The sequence below is a fragment of the Nomascus leucogenys genome, chromosome 22a, assembly GCF_006542625.1.
Source record: "Nomascus leucogenys isolate Asia chromosome 22a, Asia_NLE_v1, whole genome shotgun sequence".
Taxonomy (NCBI): Eukaryota; Metazoa; Chordata; class Mammalia; order Primates; family Hylobatidae; genus Nomascus; species Nomascus leucogenys.
This window is the reverse complement of record NC_044402.1, coordinates 107,692,174-107,709,733: the sequence shown is the minus strand read 5'-3', so window position 1 is coordinate 107,709,733 and position 17,560 is coordinate 107,692,174. Positions and strand designations below refer to the sequence as shown.

Below are 17,560 nucleotides of genomic sequence, written 5' to 3'. Positions count from 1 at the left end.
CTTGGGTCTCTAGGCTATAAAAAGTAGCTAAATATAACTAATATTGAAAATGTGCCTTTCAGAATGCCTTGCTGCATAAATCTCTTAAAATGAATCTAAAATATTCTACAAAGCTTGGAGCAAAGATCATAATGAGGTTTGCAGTATTTGCTTTGTAAAATTTTGGTTGAGTCCTTCTGCAAGTCAGACGGCTGATAGGTACATAGGAAAAGTCTCGATGGAAGCCCCCTCCTCCGGCCCCACCCAAGCAATTTTTGTAAACACACATTGACTTAAAGCTGAGGAACCCCATTTTTCCCCATACAAAGCTCAGTGCAGAACAGTGTGGGGAGTCAGATGCTCTTGGATTTGAACCCCTGCTTGACCACTTCCAAGTTGTGAGACCTTGACCAACTTACTTAATATTTCCAAGCCTGGGTATCTTCATCCATAAAGTTGGGGATTATAAAAGTACATACTTTGGGGCTGTCCTTAAGATTAAATGAGACACTGCATATAAAATGTTTATGCACATACGGCACATTCGAAGTGCTTAATAAATGGGAACTATTATTTGTAAAATCTTCAAACTCACGTTAACCAATATGTCCTATTTTATTCAAAAATGGTTATAATGTAACACACACAAAATAAGTTCACTTGAGTCTCAAGTACCAAATTATATGGTTGGTCTTGCCTCACCTTTTGCCTCTAGTTTTCTGTACCCAAGTTCCTTTCCTTCCCCTATTATTCACGAACATGTTTTTTGCCCTAGTGTTTCTCAATGGTTCCTGCCCATCCCCCCAGTTGAAATAGCATGGGGGTCAGGGGAGAGCACGGAGAAGGGAAGACCTTGTAACAAACTAGCAAGGGGTTTCTACCTTTCCTCCATCTCCAAGATTCTATTAATAGTATATCCTCCTAAGGGTCCTATTAGTTTACATAGCTCAAGTGGGGAGACAATGATAGCTAATATTTAGTATTCACCTAATAGCGTCAGATACTATGCTAGGTGAGTTATCAAAGATATTTTGACTCTTCATAACAACTAGACAACGCGGATCCCACTATTTCTGTTTCTGAGATGGGTACGAAGAAGTTCTGATCCAGTAATTCGCTCAAAGTCATGCAGCTACTTAGCTGGCAGCGTCCTTGCACATCTAATTGCAGATGCATCTGCATCTACATTAGAGTAAATGTTCCAATTATACTCATACAATGAATGCTATGAATCTGGCCAACAGAATTCCAGACACTACCAAGTAAATAAATCAGGCTTTCCTCAATCCCAGTAATTCATGTTTAATATTCCTTGGCAAATACTGAATTTCAATCTGTGCTTGTTTCACGGAGTAGAATCTTTCAAATGTTGTGTTATCGAGTCCTACATACTCAAAGGGAGGGGAAAGACAAGGAGGGTGATTAAGGTGAAGCGTTTCTTCCATTACTGGTAGAACGAAGTTTCTCATCTCTTAAGCACCGAATTCTGCAATCATTCCAAAAGTGGAAGCTCAGCTCACAGCGCATTTTGGGGAAGCTTAAACCACACTAACCATTTAAGGTCAAGCAAACAATTGGCCAACCCTAACGTGTATTGTGCAGGGTTTTAATCTCAGATGTAACAGATCTCTGTCTACATCCCAACTCCAGAAAACGAGAAATCGAGTTCCTCCTCTCACCATCGCAGCTCTGCAGACACCTCGCTGGAGACCCCATGGTGAGCCTCACGTAAAGGCCCCCTCGCAAGCTGCGCGCTCCAGCTTGCGCCCCACGTCTACCTAGGCTCTCTCTAGCCTTTTTAACGCACAGTCGAGCAACAGGCCCCTTGCAATCAACTCTAGCCGCCAGACTCCCGACCAGGTCTCTCGCTCGGGCTCGGGGTCAGAAGGAGGCGCGGGAGCGCGGCGGCGGCGGCGCCCGCGGGGCGGGGCGGGGACTGCGCAAGCGGGGGGCGGGCGCAGGCCGCGGTCTCGCTCCGTTCCCCTTTGTTCTCTCCCATTGTGTGGCACTTCCTCCTCAGGCGCTTCTTCTCTCCCTGGCAGCCTGTGGGGAGTTCGGGATGGGGCCCTGAATGCCTTTTCTGCTTTTGAGTACGTGAGGACCTCCCCGGCACCGCCTCGCGCGGGTCCCTGCCCCGTGCCCAGGCAGAGGCGGGGTGGCCAGTGTCCTTCCCGCTCCGGCGCCTTCGGCGGCTTCCCCGCGGCCCCCTGCGCCGCGCCCCCTCCAGGAGGCGTCCTGACCCCGCACTCTGGACTTTCACCTCCCGACCGCCAGCCTCAGGGCCGCCGCGGCGACGCGCGACCCCTTCCCTCTGAGGGGCGCGAACTCCGGACGCGCCGGGCTGCGCCAGGCATCTAGTCGAGGGTCGGAGGCCGGCGACCAGCCCGAGCCCAGCCGCCCCGGCGTCCCGGGAGCTGGCGCGAGTGTCGCCACGACCCTCCCCGTCCCTCGCGCTCGCGCTCCCCTATCGCCGGGCGGCCGCCTCAGCCCCCTTATATAGCCCTCTAAAAATAGCTCGCCTTGCACCGCCTTGTAAGGCAGCAGGGAGATCCACAGCGTGCCAATCCGCGCCCGCCGCCAGGGCCAAGCCCCGCCCCAGGCCCTGATCCGGGCTCCCCATTGGTCTTCAGTGACTTCATGAGCCCCCTGTTTACCTTACATGGTCACACGCGGCCTAATGGACGCCCTCCTCCGAGATCCCACGGCTGCGCGGAGAACCGAGCGGAGGGAGGGAGTTTGGGGAGGGGGAAGAGCAGGAGGAGGAGAAAAGGGAGGGGGAAGACTACAAACTAGCAAGGATGGGGTGGGGGGTGGGGAGGGAAGGGAAGGGGGGGGAAGAGAAGCGATCGCGAGAGAAAAAAATGCAACCTCCCAAAATAAAGAGCAAAGATTGCATTAGGAGCGAACAGCGCTGCAGAAATAGATGGCAGCTTCGTGTCAGTGAGTTTGCATCCCCCTTCCTGATCCACGAGCTGGAGTGATTAGAGCCCTGGAAGGGAATTGTTAGTCCCGTGGAGAAGTCCCCTTTTCCTGGCAGTCGTTTGCACTGTACACGCTGGATGCCTCTCTCCATCCACCCCACTCACTCGCTCCTCTCTCACCTCCTCTGTCCCTCTCCTGCATTGATTTTTTTTTTTTCCTTTTTAGTTGACTGAAACAAAACAAAACAAAAGGGCCACTGGATGTCTGCCTTCTTGGGGGGTGAGCCAGACAGACTGACAAACAAACAGCCCCAACTGTGTTCGGGGGAGGGTTTCGCCTCCCGTTTTGCCCGGCAGCAGCAGCATGGACGTGTTGGCTAGTTATAGTATATTCCAGGAGCTACAACTTGTCCACGACACCGGCTACTTCTCAGCTTTGCCATCCCTGGAGGAGACCTGGCAGCAGGTGAATGATTTAAATTACTTGTGTAAATCGTGTGGTGGCGGCGGAGACGCAGGGGCTGCGTTGGTGTGGGCTCTGGGTTGAAATTTTTGTTTGTTTGTTTGATTTTTTTTCTTCATTTTTGGCTGTCTGTTGTTGAAAATATTTTCTGAAACAGTCATCTGCGCTTACCTCTCCACCCACCCCTAACCTCGTAGTGTGCCGAGCTGAGCAGCCGGTCCGAGCTGCCTGCGTTTCAGTCGCCAGCACACATCCCTGCGCACACGTTGTCGGGTTTGCTGTCCCCTATCAGAGACCTGCCGAACTTCTGGGGTTCGGAGGAGCCGGGTGGGAAGGTGGTTTGGGGTGTTAGGAGCGATTGCTGACAGGGACCACGTTCTCGCATGCATGAGCTCTACCCACTTGGTACCTGAAATCAGGTTCATCTATTTCAACTGGTGTTTATGACCATCGGGTGGGGGGCGGGGGAGGGTGGGCAGGAGCAAAGCGGAGTGTTTTTCAGTAATTAGCAAGTGTCAATAAAGAATAGGAGCTTGATTTTGAGATTAGAAGGTAGGCAAAAGAGAGAAGAGCCCAGTGACAAAAGATACTCAAGGAGGACGGGAAGATGTAGCTGAGGCTGACAATGAATTGTAGGTTTTCCCAGTGTGATGCCTCCAGAAAGAGAACACCCTCTATGCGTGTCCTTGTTTCTCTTTTTTGTTTAGGGTCCTTCTCTAGTTAGGCAGCACAACCTCGGACAAAGGCTGATGTGTGCTTCCATGCCTCTGACTTTGTCTTAGAGGACTAGTTAAGAAACTCCTAGGATGCTGAAGGGCACCGATGCCAAGTTGGCTAGCCGTCCCAGGGAGGATGAAGCGGGGCTGGTGACAAGTTTACTGGGCTTTGTGAAGTGGAATAAAGAAAGTGCTGGTTAATGGAAAGTGCTGGCTCTGCTGCGGAAACAGTGGTTTTTTTCAGCAGCGATTAGGAGCTGCTGAGGGGACATTCTGCAGGAAAGATGGTGGGTGGGGGCGGGGGGACACGGGTATTTAAAAATTCTACAGTGTGCACCATGGAAAGTCCAAGAAGACAGTCCGGATTTGCACATAGGAAGTGTGAACTTGTACAGTCCGTCCTGGAGAAACCCGCTTGCCCTTGGGGGGAGGGCTGTGAGAGGCTCGGTGTGTGGCTGCTCGTGTAACTTCTTCGCTTAGTGACAGCAGCTTGTTAAGGCTAATGAACGGCTGAATTTCCTCTGCCGGGATCCAAAGTAGGATTTGCCAGCTTGAGGCTGAGATGTAACAGTTTCTGCTTTAGCAAAAGAGGTTTGGCTTTTGGTATAAGGAGCTGAGTGGCAAAGCGGATCCTTTAACTGTACCATTGTTACTAGTTCACTTCTGGTCAGAGGCTGTGAGTTTTCCTCCAGGTATTGGCCTCTGGTGTCTGTGTGTCCACACATGCATTCTTGTCCAAGGACGCGAGCAGTTGCTTGACTCTGTCTCTCTATAAACACATACACAGTTCACATATTTTTAGCATAGAGTCTTTCTTCAATGCATCCTTTTTCTTATCCTTAACGAGAGTGTATCTCATGAAGGGTCTCACTGGATCTTTTTTTTTCCTTTAATTTCAAATGCTAATTAAACCAAAATGTTGCCTGAATTTCATTTTCTGAAATAGTCTTCATTTCACACTGTCAGCCCACTGGTATGGAATCGGTTGCATATTAACAACTGTCTAGACAGGTTAGAGAAGGGAATCTGTTGATGTAGTCAGCCTGCCCAAGGCAGCCCTTGTTTGTGACTAACTGTTAAGCAGTGTTAGAAGGAAGAAAGTTGGCTTTATTTGTTTGAACGTTCCCTACTGATGAATCATGCAACTTTGTTTTGGTTCAAGTTTTCAGAGTAGTAAAGCCAGATTTGGAGGAAGGTCTCTTCACAGGAAACCTGCTTTTCTAGATCTGGCTAGACCATCCAGGACAAACTCTAGATCTGAAAAGAAACATCATTGGTTTGACAATTAGAGGATGTATTAGACCTATTGTTTCCTAAGAAGCCATCTCTGCTCTTCCTTCTCCCCTCCTCCCCCTGCTCCTCTGCCTCCTCCCACTTCAGGGAAGCTCTAGTTTAGTTTCTACAGGCAAAGGATTTTTCACCCCTCGGAACCCCCTCATTTCTTGCCTTAACCCTCTCCAACTGCCAGCCACTCTCACCTTAAAACCCTTAGCCAACTTATTCAGCGGCATGCCTATAGCCAATGCTGATGCATAACTTGTGGGGAAGCACTAATAAACAATATATCACTCCAGTGAGCTTTATGCTCTGGACTCCATAATCACAACTGCTGTATATAAAGGCGACTAGGACCATAGGTTTACACTGATGACAGAACCTTTAACCTCTATCCCTTCCTTCTTCCCCCTCCCAAAACCGTCTCACTGCTTCTGAGTATAAGGGGTGGTGATGGTGATATGCAACTGTTAGTTCCAAATCAACTATCAGATAATGAAATTTTGAGACTCTTTTGCTCAAAACAGCTCAACAAGATTTCTGCAAAGAACCCCAGACAGGAAGAAGTTTCCGTATGCTCTGGAGTAATCAGATTTTAGAGGTCAAATGAGGAGTAATTATTAGATGTTCTTCTTAAAGTGAACAATGTACCTGGGCTCATGGAGATGAGCAAAATGTGGAGATTCTGATAATCTGACTTGGTTTCTAGAGAAAGAGTGGCTTCGATGATAAACTCAAGAACATTTTACATTTGAAAATTTAAGATAAACGATTTGGGGATTTTATTTTAAACTGAAGATATGGGATAATTGTCCTGCCTAATAGTCAGTGAGCCTGTGACAGTGTCAGTGACTGTGACAGGGCCACCTCCTGTCACGGAGATCCTCGTTTTGACATTGGATTTTCTGGCAATGATGCCTTAGCCACATAGCTCCAAGTCTGAAAATAATCGTTGCTGGTATAATTCTAAAATCCAAATGGACTTCACACATTAACGGCTCTCCATTCCTGGGCTCTGACTGCATACTTAAGCACTCGGCCCAAGTAACATCATCTTTCTGCCTGTCATATAACTGTAAATTACACTGTGCTTATGTGGTCTATTATTTTATAGAATTCAGCTGACGCGCAATTCTTAAGACTACCAGCCTTAAGCGCTTTGAAAACTTGCAGGAAAATTTCCAAGAGCTGTCTGAGCAAAAGTAGGAAAAGGTCAAGGGTAGGACAGAAACCAGAGTTTCTTATGGGGTACCACTTGATTATGGGTAAAGAGAAACTCATTCATGACTTTTTTTGCCAATAGAAATCATGATCTTTTTTTTTTTTTTTTGGACACACTGCTGACTTGGAAAATAAAAAGAATTTGATACAATACTTTTATTTTCTTCTAGAATATACAAAGACTTTTAGAACTTTTATATGTTTTATCTCTAGTCTGCTATTTCATGAGTTCAGGTCAAGCAGTGATGATCTAAGTCTTATTTGGACTTAGCTTTGCATCGTGTCATTGAGGAGCATCGCATGTTTGCTTGAAAAGTCTTATGGAATTATGTTTGTTGTTAATGCTGATTCATAATTGGCAGATGGGGTCAGTTTGAGGCTTCTCTTTGCTTGGAGAAAATTTTCCACTGCTACTGGAAACAAATAAATAAATCATAGAACATTCTTCTCTCCTCCCCCATTCCCCTATTGTTTTAAACTAATGGCATACTTGGCTACTGTAAGGACTAAAGTGTCTCCTTAACACTGCAATTTCATCTTGGTTTCAGGCACCCTGAAACACTTTTTATGAGGGCCTTTGGTGTAAGGAATCTCTAGGGGAAAACCTACAGAAATGGTTGCATTCCAAGAACAGCCTCATGGTACCAGGGATGGGATTTGGTCTGTGAGCCACACTGCTTCTCCTTTTATGTGAAGATCTTGCCTTTGCACTTCCTTCTGCAGGCCTGGGCCGCCAGGTGCTATATCAGCCAGGAAAACAAAGCAAACTGTAGGGTCTGTCCATCCGCAGGTTTGCCTCAGTCCCCAATTCGCAGAAAACCTTGTCGTGAATTAGAATTTCTTGGCAACAGCACCACCCAGGGAAATTTGTAGACACAAAGGAGCCTTGCTAGCCACACTGAAAGGATAAAATAACTGTTTTTTTTGTGTGTGATTTGTGTGTTCTTCAGTTACTGTAAATCTGTTTCTTTATTTGAAACAGCAACTTGGTAGATGAAATAAAAATATAACTGCCCGTTACCCAGAATTTATCTTTATGAAGATGCAATCACTAAACAGATGTAACTCTACAAATGAAAGCACATGTGACTGCAATCAATCACACACTTAGCCTTTCTTTAATAGATTCATTTCCATGTTCCTTTAATAGACACATCTTTGTGTAGATTCAGGGGCTTCAAACATTATCATTCAGTCTACCTGTTTGCAGTTTGGTATTTTAAAGTGGGCAAACATTATAATGCAGTTATTTTTTACTATATCTGTCCTTAGTAGGGGGGAAAGGAAGTCACTATTCTTTGTTCTCCATGAACTTCCCACCCCCACTCCTTACCCTGAGGAGAATGGGATGTTGGGGTCCCATCCATTTAAAAGGCAGAGCAAAAGATGCCAGATGACAGCCTTGCCCTGAAATGATTTATGTATGGGTATGTCAGAGACCTTAAGCATCCAAATGTGAGCTGCTTCTTTCTGCCAGCCCATTCTAAACATAAATGCCAGTGGGGGCTAATTTGCCTCTCTACTTAAATGGAGATAGTTCAGAGAGGGTCCTAATGGGGCCTTTAATAGCCATTCTTTTATGAATCTTCACATTCTACTCTCTTCAGAGAATTCTTGTGTTTTAACTTTTTGAGTACAAGAAGACATTACAATCTTCTTTAATTGCTCTCTGTGCCTGTTGAGGAAAGAAGAATACAATTTCCTCTGGCCAGTCCCATCTGGCTCAAGTTGATAGGATAGCTGGTCTGATTCCGGATGGGGTTGGTGGAGATACCCCTTATCTTTTCATTTTATAGTATTGTGCAATGGACTTTTAATTATCTTTGCTGGACCCCACGACTGGCAAATGCAGAAAATGGCTCTGTGATTCCAGTTCACTTGATGTATCAGTTAGCATATGTGTTAGAATTGCGATTTGCTGAAAGTTTAGGACAGCTCCCCAACTTAACTTGAATGGTGCCAGAGGGTGAGGGGCAGAGATTTCCTCTGTCCAGAAGTCCCTTTGTTCTCCCAAATCAACTGACTGCTTGCTTAGCATAAACGATTGGGGGTGGGGAGGCGGAATGTTTTAACCCCAAAATGCCAAATCTTACCAAGTACAGCGATTGGAAAACTCAACTACTAATGGTGTTAAAGTTGGTGAAACAAATTATAGTGTCTAATTATTCATGTTACATGTAACATTGACAAGTTAAAAAGCACTGATCTCTGTTATATTGTATACTCATTGTAGAATATACATATCCTTATTCTATCTAAAATTCCCCAAATAAACAAAATGTTGCCATTACTGGGACATGCTTTTACCTAAGATTGTTCGTGATTTTGCTCTTCCCCACCTTGCCCAGATTAGTTCCTGCTAATTGGCAGAATTATTTCTACCACCCTACATCCCTTTAGTTTTCCTTCTCGGGGTATCTGGTGTGACCCTAAGAACTTGGTCCTTTTTAAACGAATCATGTCCATCCCCCCTTCATTCAAGCAGTACCACATGCTTGATATATAAATGTTACAGCTGAGCGTTTGCAGTAGCCTTGAGATCTGAGTCTAGTATCAGCCCAGATGAGGTGGGAGTGACTTCTGATTTCAGGGGGATACCATTCCTCGTTGAGCTGGTAGATGGACCTAGTCACACCTTGTGGGATTTTTGTTGTTTATATTCAAGTATAGAAAATATTCCACAGTAAATACTTCATTCCTTAAGCCCTTTTTATGTGCATAATACTGTATTTGGGCAATGCAAAATTGAATTGGATATAGATTGTGCCCTCTAGGAGCTTGACTCTAGTAAGGCAGAGAAAGCATGTTCAAAATTAAGTTAAACAGAATAGAGCATGAGTGCCAGAAAGAAGTAAAGAAAGAAAGAAACATTCAGTTCTGTGTTGGAACACTGACCTGTGCCTATCTGTATTACCCACATTGTTCCAACCTTGTTTATAAAACATGCTTGAGATTTACCAAGTTCTGTTGTGAAAAAGCCTTCAGCTAATGGCACGTCGTGGGCTGGATACTTTTAGGGCAGATGAGTATACAGTGTGAATACACATGTCCATAATGGCCAGGAAACAGCGCCCATGTCTGTGCCATTCGGAAATGATTAGAGGTAATTAAAATAATTAATGTAGAGCCATATGTGATATCTATTTTTGAATGTGGGTGTATTGACATTTCCTGAGGGTCATTCTGAAAGTCAGGTTCTCAGCCTTGTACCAAAGCGAGGAACGTAGAATCTCAGAATTTCAAATCTTGAAAGGGTCTTGGTTTCCTCAGCTCTAAAATACTGGGTTGAACTAAGTGACTGTTAAAGCCAGATGAGGCATTGCACTCTCCAAGGTCACACAGCTTATTAACACTGATGGTTTCAGGGCCCAGGACTCTCAGATGCCCAGACCAGTTTACTTGCTTTCTGTCACCTGAATACCCCTTGACTCACTTCTGATTCTTTTCTTTTTCTTTTTTGCCTTCAAAGGAGGCAAGAAAATTCCCTTTTTACTTTTAAGAGTACTGGTACATGGAATTTTGGGATTGGCTAGGTTCTAGACCAAGTTATTGAATATTTTGGAGAAGGCTTGTGTAATTTGATTCTTTTTCCACTTTTAATGTGTGGTAAATTGGAAAATATACACTGTACCGAAAAAATAGCCCCCAATTATAACTCGAGTCTTATAAAAATTATTGTCATTTAAATAATAACAAATGGAGCGGGAGTATGAAGGGTGTGCAGTGGGGCATATGTTGTAGGGGGTTGGATGGAATATAGAACTAGATGGAAGTAGAAAGCAATAAACGTGAAATTGCTTTGTTTCTGACACTTCACCAACAAAGATAGTGCCTGAAACTTTACCAGCAACCTATGTGCCAGTTTATGAAAATCTTTTGAAATGTTTTTAAATTCTTGAGAGGGTTGTAATAAGCAGTAGTGAAGAAACTCAACCTCTGAGAGGTTTTTCAAAAAGTCTTTTGAGGTCTGATGGATGAAGTAGGCCTAATTTTTACCATTGTCCCTAATGAGGAAAGGAAAATGGAAGGCTCACTTGACTTTTTTGCCCCAATTTTTCCCCAGTTACTTTTTGCCCTTCCCTACCTCCTTGAATCAGTAGTTACGATGGTGAAAGTTCTCTCCTGGAATGTGTCTCACAGATCTCTTTCACCTCTAACATCTCAGAGGTTAAAATCCCCTTCCCAGTTCAGGACTTCTTCATCTCCTCACAGCTATACTCTACATCTCCACCTCCAGATATTTCGCTGGGTTTCAGGCCCTCAATTTTTTCTAACCGGAAATAAGCAACAAGCAAGATGGGCTTTGGGGTTGTTCTACCATCACTTCAGCTGAATATGTTCTAAACCCCTAACTCATCAACTTCTTCCATGGACTGCTTCCTTTTTCCTGGCTTCCCTATTTCTTTTAATAATGTGATTATTCGTCTCATGATCTAGGTTTGACATTCTAGTCATTGTAACTCCTTTCTTTTTCTTGAATCTAATAAAAAATTAGATGAAAAGATCTAATTAGCAGAAGTCTAAAATTAGTTGAAAAATCCCACTGACTTGGCTTCTGAGGTGCTTTAGCATCAGCCCGTCGTGGATGGCACCCTTGGCCATTGCCTTGCCACAATCCCTGTCACCTCCCTGGACTTACCCTTCTGCCACCATCACCCCAGGTGGCCTGCTTTCAAACTGTTCATGGCTGCCTCTTATACATAGCATGAGGCCAAACTTCCAAGAGTCAGGGTGTTCCAACACTGGGTCTACATCATATTTGCAAGTTTCCCCCCTTTTCACGTGTAGTAAATGCCATCCAAATTAAGGAACTATGCTTTTCCTGCTTCTGTCTTTATTTTTGTTGTTTCCTTTAGCCTTTTTCCTCTTCCTCCCTCTCCCCTTCCTGATTTTCTTTGTCCAAGTTCCACCCATCCCTTAACTTTCAAATGGGTGCCAAACTCCCTCCCTTGCTACCAGCCAACTGTAACTGCTATGATTTCCATACTCTTTTGCAGAACTTTTTACTTCCTTGTGAGGCTTTACAGTTTTGAGTTATAATAAAGCTTTTTTTTTTTTTTATTCTCTGTTGTGTTATTTTTCCTGTTAAGTCTATGCTTTAAGGAGTTGATGCCTTGGGTATAGTTTTGGTAGTGAACTTTTAATGTATCACCTGCTTCTTAGAAAGCTTTGCACACTGTGGGCATTCGATAGTTATTTGAGGAGCATGTTATGACTATGACTTAAGATTTGACTATGCCTTTTTCAGTGGTTCTCAGTCGTGGCTGCACCCCAGACCAATAAAATCAGTATCTCTTTGGGAAGGACCCAGGCATCAGTGTTTGTAAAGCTTTCAGGCAATTCCAATATGCAGCCAAGGCATTGAGCCATTGATGTATAGAGGGTTTAATGGTATATCAGAGTTGGGGTTATCTACTTCTTATATTGAAATATTTAATGACTTGTATAATTTGGAATCCACACGGAGCAGAGGTTTATAGTAAAACAGGATCATGCCAGTGGATGTGCTTCATCTGGCACTTTCGTTAATAGCAGCTGCCCAAGTGTTGTTTCATCCTTCTTGCTTTGCTTTCCGTCACCCTAAAGTGTCTAAGGCAGTCTGTTTGGCTCACATTTCCTGTGACCCATCAGGAGTTTGCTTAACCTGGTCAAGTTCCGTATTTGGAAACTTTGTGGTGTTGGGCTTTAAACTCCAGCCTTGCTGGGTTTCAAATAATTCATTCTCAGTAGGCCCTTGGCCATGATTTTCCACTCACCTCAGCCTCCTCCATGGTTTGAAAGGGCTGGATGCATGCATGTACATGCATGTACATCTGTTGGATGATGCTGGAGAGGCATTAGGTAGCAGCTCTCCATTTTCTTACTGACCAACCACAGTGTTTGGAAGTAGACTCTGTTTATAAAGAATTTCAAAGGATCCATCTTTCTAGTAAGAGGAGCAAAAATAGACTGTGGAAGAATTGCTGCTGAGGACATTCAGGCAAGGAGGCTGCCTTCACACCCATAGATGGCTTAGCTCCTGTGGTAATGACTGTGGGCGTGTGGTGATCTTCACAAAGAAGCCTTAGAAACGCCTCTTTTTCAAACTGTGATGTTTGCAAAATTGTATGTCCTGTAGCTACATCCTTTCATCTGTAAACTGTCTTTGATGGGGGTATGGTTGGCAAGAGAGAACATCAGGAGAGGAGCTTAGAGCTCAGGGTTGAAGGATGCCTTTTGGAAAGCTCAACCCAGCTGTGAAAACGGCAATTAGCCGTGGAGCAATTGCCCTGCAAGGGAGTGCCCACCTGCTCTTGACCCCGTTCTCACATTCACCTTCCAGAGCCGAGTTAGCAGGAATTCAATGGAGTGGTCGTAACATTGGTGCTTATTTTTGGAGAGGCAGCAAATTTGCTCGGCATACAAAGGAGTGGAAATAGATTCTTTCCACCCCAACACCCCCTGCCTTTTGAGCTTTTAGCCTTTGTTCATATGGGCACTACAGACCATGTTAGTGAAGTGCAGCTTCTGACTATGGTGTTGAAGGATGTCTTCTGTGAGGCCCTACGCAGAACTGATTCCCCTGAGAGTGATGAGATGCTGCTCAAGGTCAGACCTGAGTCGACTTCATTTCTTCCAAGATTGTTCAGCCCTGATTTGTACATTCTCCTCCTCTTCTCAAGGTTCTTGCTTTTCTTTAATATGGATCAAGAAATGATTTCCTCTGTGATGGGGCTTTTCATGTTTGCATATGAGAATCTAACAAACATCTGTGTTGAGCTTTTGTTCTGAAGGGCTCAGGGTGTTTTGCTCCTGGTCTTTTGTCATTGGCACATTCTTTCTGTAACTAGGGAGCAGACAGATATTACAGAATTTCCCATTCAGGGGTGAGAAAATTGGGCCACAGGAAACTTAAGCAAGTTGTCTTACTGTGGCTGCAAAGCAAATAAGTTGCAAAAAACCATTGGTGGAATAAATTTTCTCTTCCCTCTTTCCACTTGGCTAATCTTCCTGTCATAAAAATAACCATCATAGTACTGTCTCATATGTATCAGACACTTCCTAAAGATGATCTCATTTGAGCACCTGTATCCATCATTTCAATGAATGCTCACAACAACTCTATGAAATGCATATTCTATTTATCCCCATTTTACAGATGGAAAAGCTGAGATTTGAGGTATTGAATGGCTTGCTTAAAATCATACAACTTGGAAGTATTTGAGCTGGGATCCAAGCCTCAGCAGGGCCCAGCGCTCTTAACTGTTACATCTATACTGACTGCTGTTTAGGTAGGAGACATTAGGGCAGAAGCCAAAGGTCATGACCTGGCAATCAGTGGCCCAGTATGGATTCCAGTAGTTCATTGGTCTGTCTTCTTTGTGGGCTTTGGTTTTCTTATCTGTAAAAGGACTGGACTGTGCAAGGCACTTTTTAAGGTCACAGTGTTTCATAGTAGACAAATTACATGAAGGCTTTGAAATCAAGCAGAGATGGAACCTTGAGAAAGTCACTTAACATCTCTGAGTCTTGTTTGTCATTTGTGGAGTTCTTAATTCCTGATAAGAATCAGCTCTCTGACCTAGTGTCTGGCACATAACATCCACTGAACAAATGCTCTTTCCTTCCCCATTTTCCTCTCAATAATAATACACAGAGGCACAATGCTCTTTCTCTCAGTGGTGTCTTTGGTGTCTTGAAGATCCCAGTGAGCCTGGAATGCCCAAGAGACAATAAATGATGGAAGGCAGGGGAAAGCGGAATGCTGGGCATTGGATATGGTATACCTTTATCCATCCACAAGAGAAACTCTCATTAAGTAATTTGTGCTTGGAACTGGGGAAGGACTAGCAATACCCTTTGTCCCTGGAAACTGGGCCTAGTTTGACATCCTTGGAATTTGCTTGGCTTGTTCATGCAAATGTCCAATCTCTTCCCCTTTATTTCTGTCCAGTCTGACTTACGACTTACGTATCTTAGGTTTTTCTAGCATGCAGTTTTTTTTTTTTAAGAGCCAGAATTAGGCATATATAACATAATACAGTGCTGGTTACTACACCTGCCATTTCTGCCTTACCTGATGACTGAGCTTACTGCAGCTTATGAGAGTGAATCAGGTTTTATGAGATCTATAAATATCTCAGATAGGATTTTTATTTCATTTTCCCCCTTCAAATAAGACATAATGGAAGCACTCACATACATAAGGAAAATTCTTTCTGTGATAAAGTAGGGTGTTTTTGAATTGGCCTCTGAAAAGTAATAATTTGATGTGGTTGTTCCTGTTGGGAGTTTTGTGGGGGAGGGGAAGAATCATGCATATGCTGCTATGAAACTCAAAAGATTATATCTTCATATTTAAGGTTTAGCCTAGCACCTATGGAGAGATTTATTTCAGAGATGCCAGCCCTATGTGAAGGCTGCATTCTCTCCTTCTGTAGATTATATATTTGTGTTTTCTTAGCTACAGAGAAACCAGGGAAGGAAAGTCCCATTGGCTAGCAGGAGGTGAGCTCCCCAAAGGAACTTTTCAGTTCTTTGTCTAGTCTCTTTCCAGCTGCCCCAAGGGAGGATGTTCTCGTCCTTCTCTCTACTTCATGATTTTCCTGCGAAGATTTTCCACTACTTGATATATCTCACTGAGGTTTTTTTTTCCCCCCGGAATTACACTTAAAAAAAAAAAGGTTCTTAATAGCCAATACCAGGAATGGAAGTTATTTTTCTCACTTTGCTCTTTGAGAAGCATCTAGAAGGAAGCTTGAACACCTAACTTTAAAAAATATATTACAAAATAAACCATGACACAATCATTGTAAGTGCCTCACTTTACCTGTCTGTAAAATCGGCTCTGTTTGCCATGTCTGATTCAGGGCAGCAAATTTAACTATAAATTTAACTATTGTTTTTGAGAAATAAAATGTCTGACTCTGAACCTTTCATTGTTGTTTTTTTTTCTTTTTTAGTACAACCTCCCTCTATTTCTTCCCCCAGTTCTCACTAGCTTTGTGTTTAACTAGATGATAATTTAATTTGTTCTTAAAAGAATAAACCATGTGAACTGAGTATACCTGAACCAAAGGCGTGCGGAGGACTTTGGCTTAATGTCATTTTTTTTTTTTTTTTTTTTTTGCTGTTGTTTAACATCATCTCAGTGTGTAACATAATCCTAGCACTTTGGCTTTGCTGTATATACTCGCTGCTCTGAGGTTATCATCAAATGATGTGACTTCTCTAGTCCTCAGTTTCCTCATGTGAACAGTGTAGGTAGATTTAGGAACAGTGAGATTATCAGACATACAAACAGTAAGCTCCTAGACTGAACTGGCTTGAAGATGTGTTTTATTTGGCCAGCATGCATATTTCAATTCCTTTTAATTTGAATGGTTTTAGACAGATCGTGCACTCTTCAATTAACCCTGTCCCCACTATTTCCACCTCGCTTAATTTTTGATCTCTGGCACAGTGAGCATGCATTTGGGCTTGTGACTAGCATCTCTCTAAGGCACCTTCCGCTCCAAAATGTTCTGATTTGGGGACAAGCTTTATTTATCAATCATAGTCTCAAACTGGTTTGCTTTCTGCTCTCACCCAGAACCGTTTTCATTTCCTTTTAGATGTCTCTGCCTTGTTGAGTGTCTTTGTTTGGGATTCTATTTTATAAAGCAATTTCCAAATCGCATCTCACTTTTTCCTAGTCATTCAGGTTCTGTTGTAGATCATCGAAATCTGGGATGGAAAAGACCATCTGGTTCACCCCTCCCCCTGCCTGGGCTTAGCAGTTGCTCTAGAGCATGTTCATTCCTTATTGGTATTTGTAACATTTTCCAATTTGGAAACTGACTCTGATTTTCCTGAGCATGCAGCCTCTTGGTCTAAGTGGGAGTAAAATGAGACAATACCAAACAATTTTTTTTTTCCCCGTCAGACATCCCTCATTAACAAAAAAGCCTGCTATTGTCACAGTTTCTTTTGCCACTCCCAGAGACCCAGCTGGTCAGTTGTAGTAAAAACTCCGTGTGTGTGTGTGTGTGTGTGTGTGTGTGTGTGTGTGTGTATGTGTGTGTGTGAAAAACATGTAACCAGTTCTTAGTTTTCTTAGTCTGACATAGAATCATGTTGTAGAGAATTCCGTTAACCACTGTTAACTGCTTATTTTTTTGTGGAAGTGGATTTTATATGACTTGTTTCACTGAGGAAGTGATGCTTTTTGTGTGAAAAAGTCCAGGGTATTATAATAAAGTACTTTTCCTGAGAATCAAGTAATGTGTTTTCTTCCTACCCTTGGCACTCAAATACTGCCAGCAAGGCACTTGGCCTTCCTTTTCTAATGCTTTTAGGATGCTATTCTACATTAGAGGTGTTTTAAAAAAGTGTATTCTTTTATATTGGCTTCCTTATATTACTAAGGATATCATTTAGGTTGACCAGATGGTGATTTTTAGGGTCATTCTTTTCCTGATTAAAAAAAGCCGTTTAAAAAAATTACTTGCTGCTGGGTGTTCCTCCATTTCTCCAATCTCCGATTACTTTTTTTCTTTTTAAAAAATTTTGAGTGCCAAATAAAGGCCCAAGGTTGTTACTATTTTGTGTGTGTGTATGTGTGTGTGTAAAATTTTTCAAAACCAATGACTATTTATTTAACTGTGTGAATTAGCTACTATTAAAATATTTTTGAAAAAATATTTCTAAAAAGGAAGAGAGAGAAAAAGAAAGGGAAAGGCAGACATTATGTGGTCATAGAATGTCCTTGCACGGTTTTCCCTGCAAAAGAGAACCAGAATGCAAACCAGTTGTCCTCCTACCCAAGATGCGACTGCCGTTTTCCTCCAGCTTTTGCATCCAGGAGCTCTTTATTATGCCCCATATTTATAGAGCTACTAGGACTTCACAAATATCAGAACTTGAGGAGTATTAGACATTTCTTTCCAATCCCTTCCCCCTGCCCTCCTCAATTTGCAGATAACTGGCCTGAGCTTCAGAGATCATTATTTAAGTCCAAGCCAGTA

The 17,560-nt window shown here is 43.2% G+C and overlaps 1 protein-coding gene across 5 annotated transcripts in view; it reads left to right on the top strand.

The window, feature by feature from the left end:
* The first annotated feature begins 2,771 nt into the window (after positions 1 to 2,771).
* Positions 2,772 to 17,560, top strand: part of KLF7 (Kruppel like factor 7) — a 91,195-nt gene continuing 76,406 nt past the window's right edge. For 4 of the 5 annotated variants that reach the window (XM_030802858.1, XM_030802857.1, XM_030802856.1 and 1 more), the window contains exon 1: positions 2,772 to 3,366. In XM_030802858.1, the coding sequence (XP_030658718.1) occupies positions 3,265 to 3,366 (102 nt within the window). In that variant the 5' untranslated portion in view covers positions 2,772 to 3,264. The remainder of the gene's footprint in view (positions 3,367 to 17,560) is intronic. The other variant, XM_030802855.1, reaches the window with a different exon arrangement.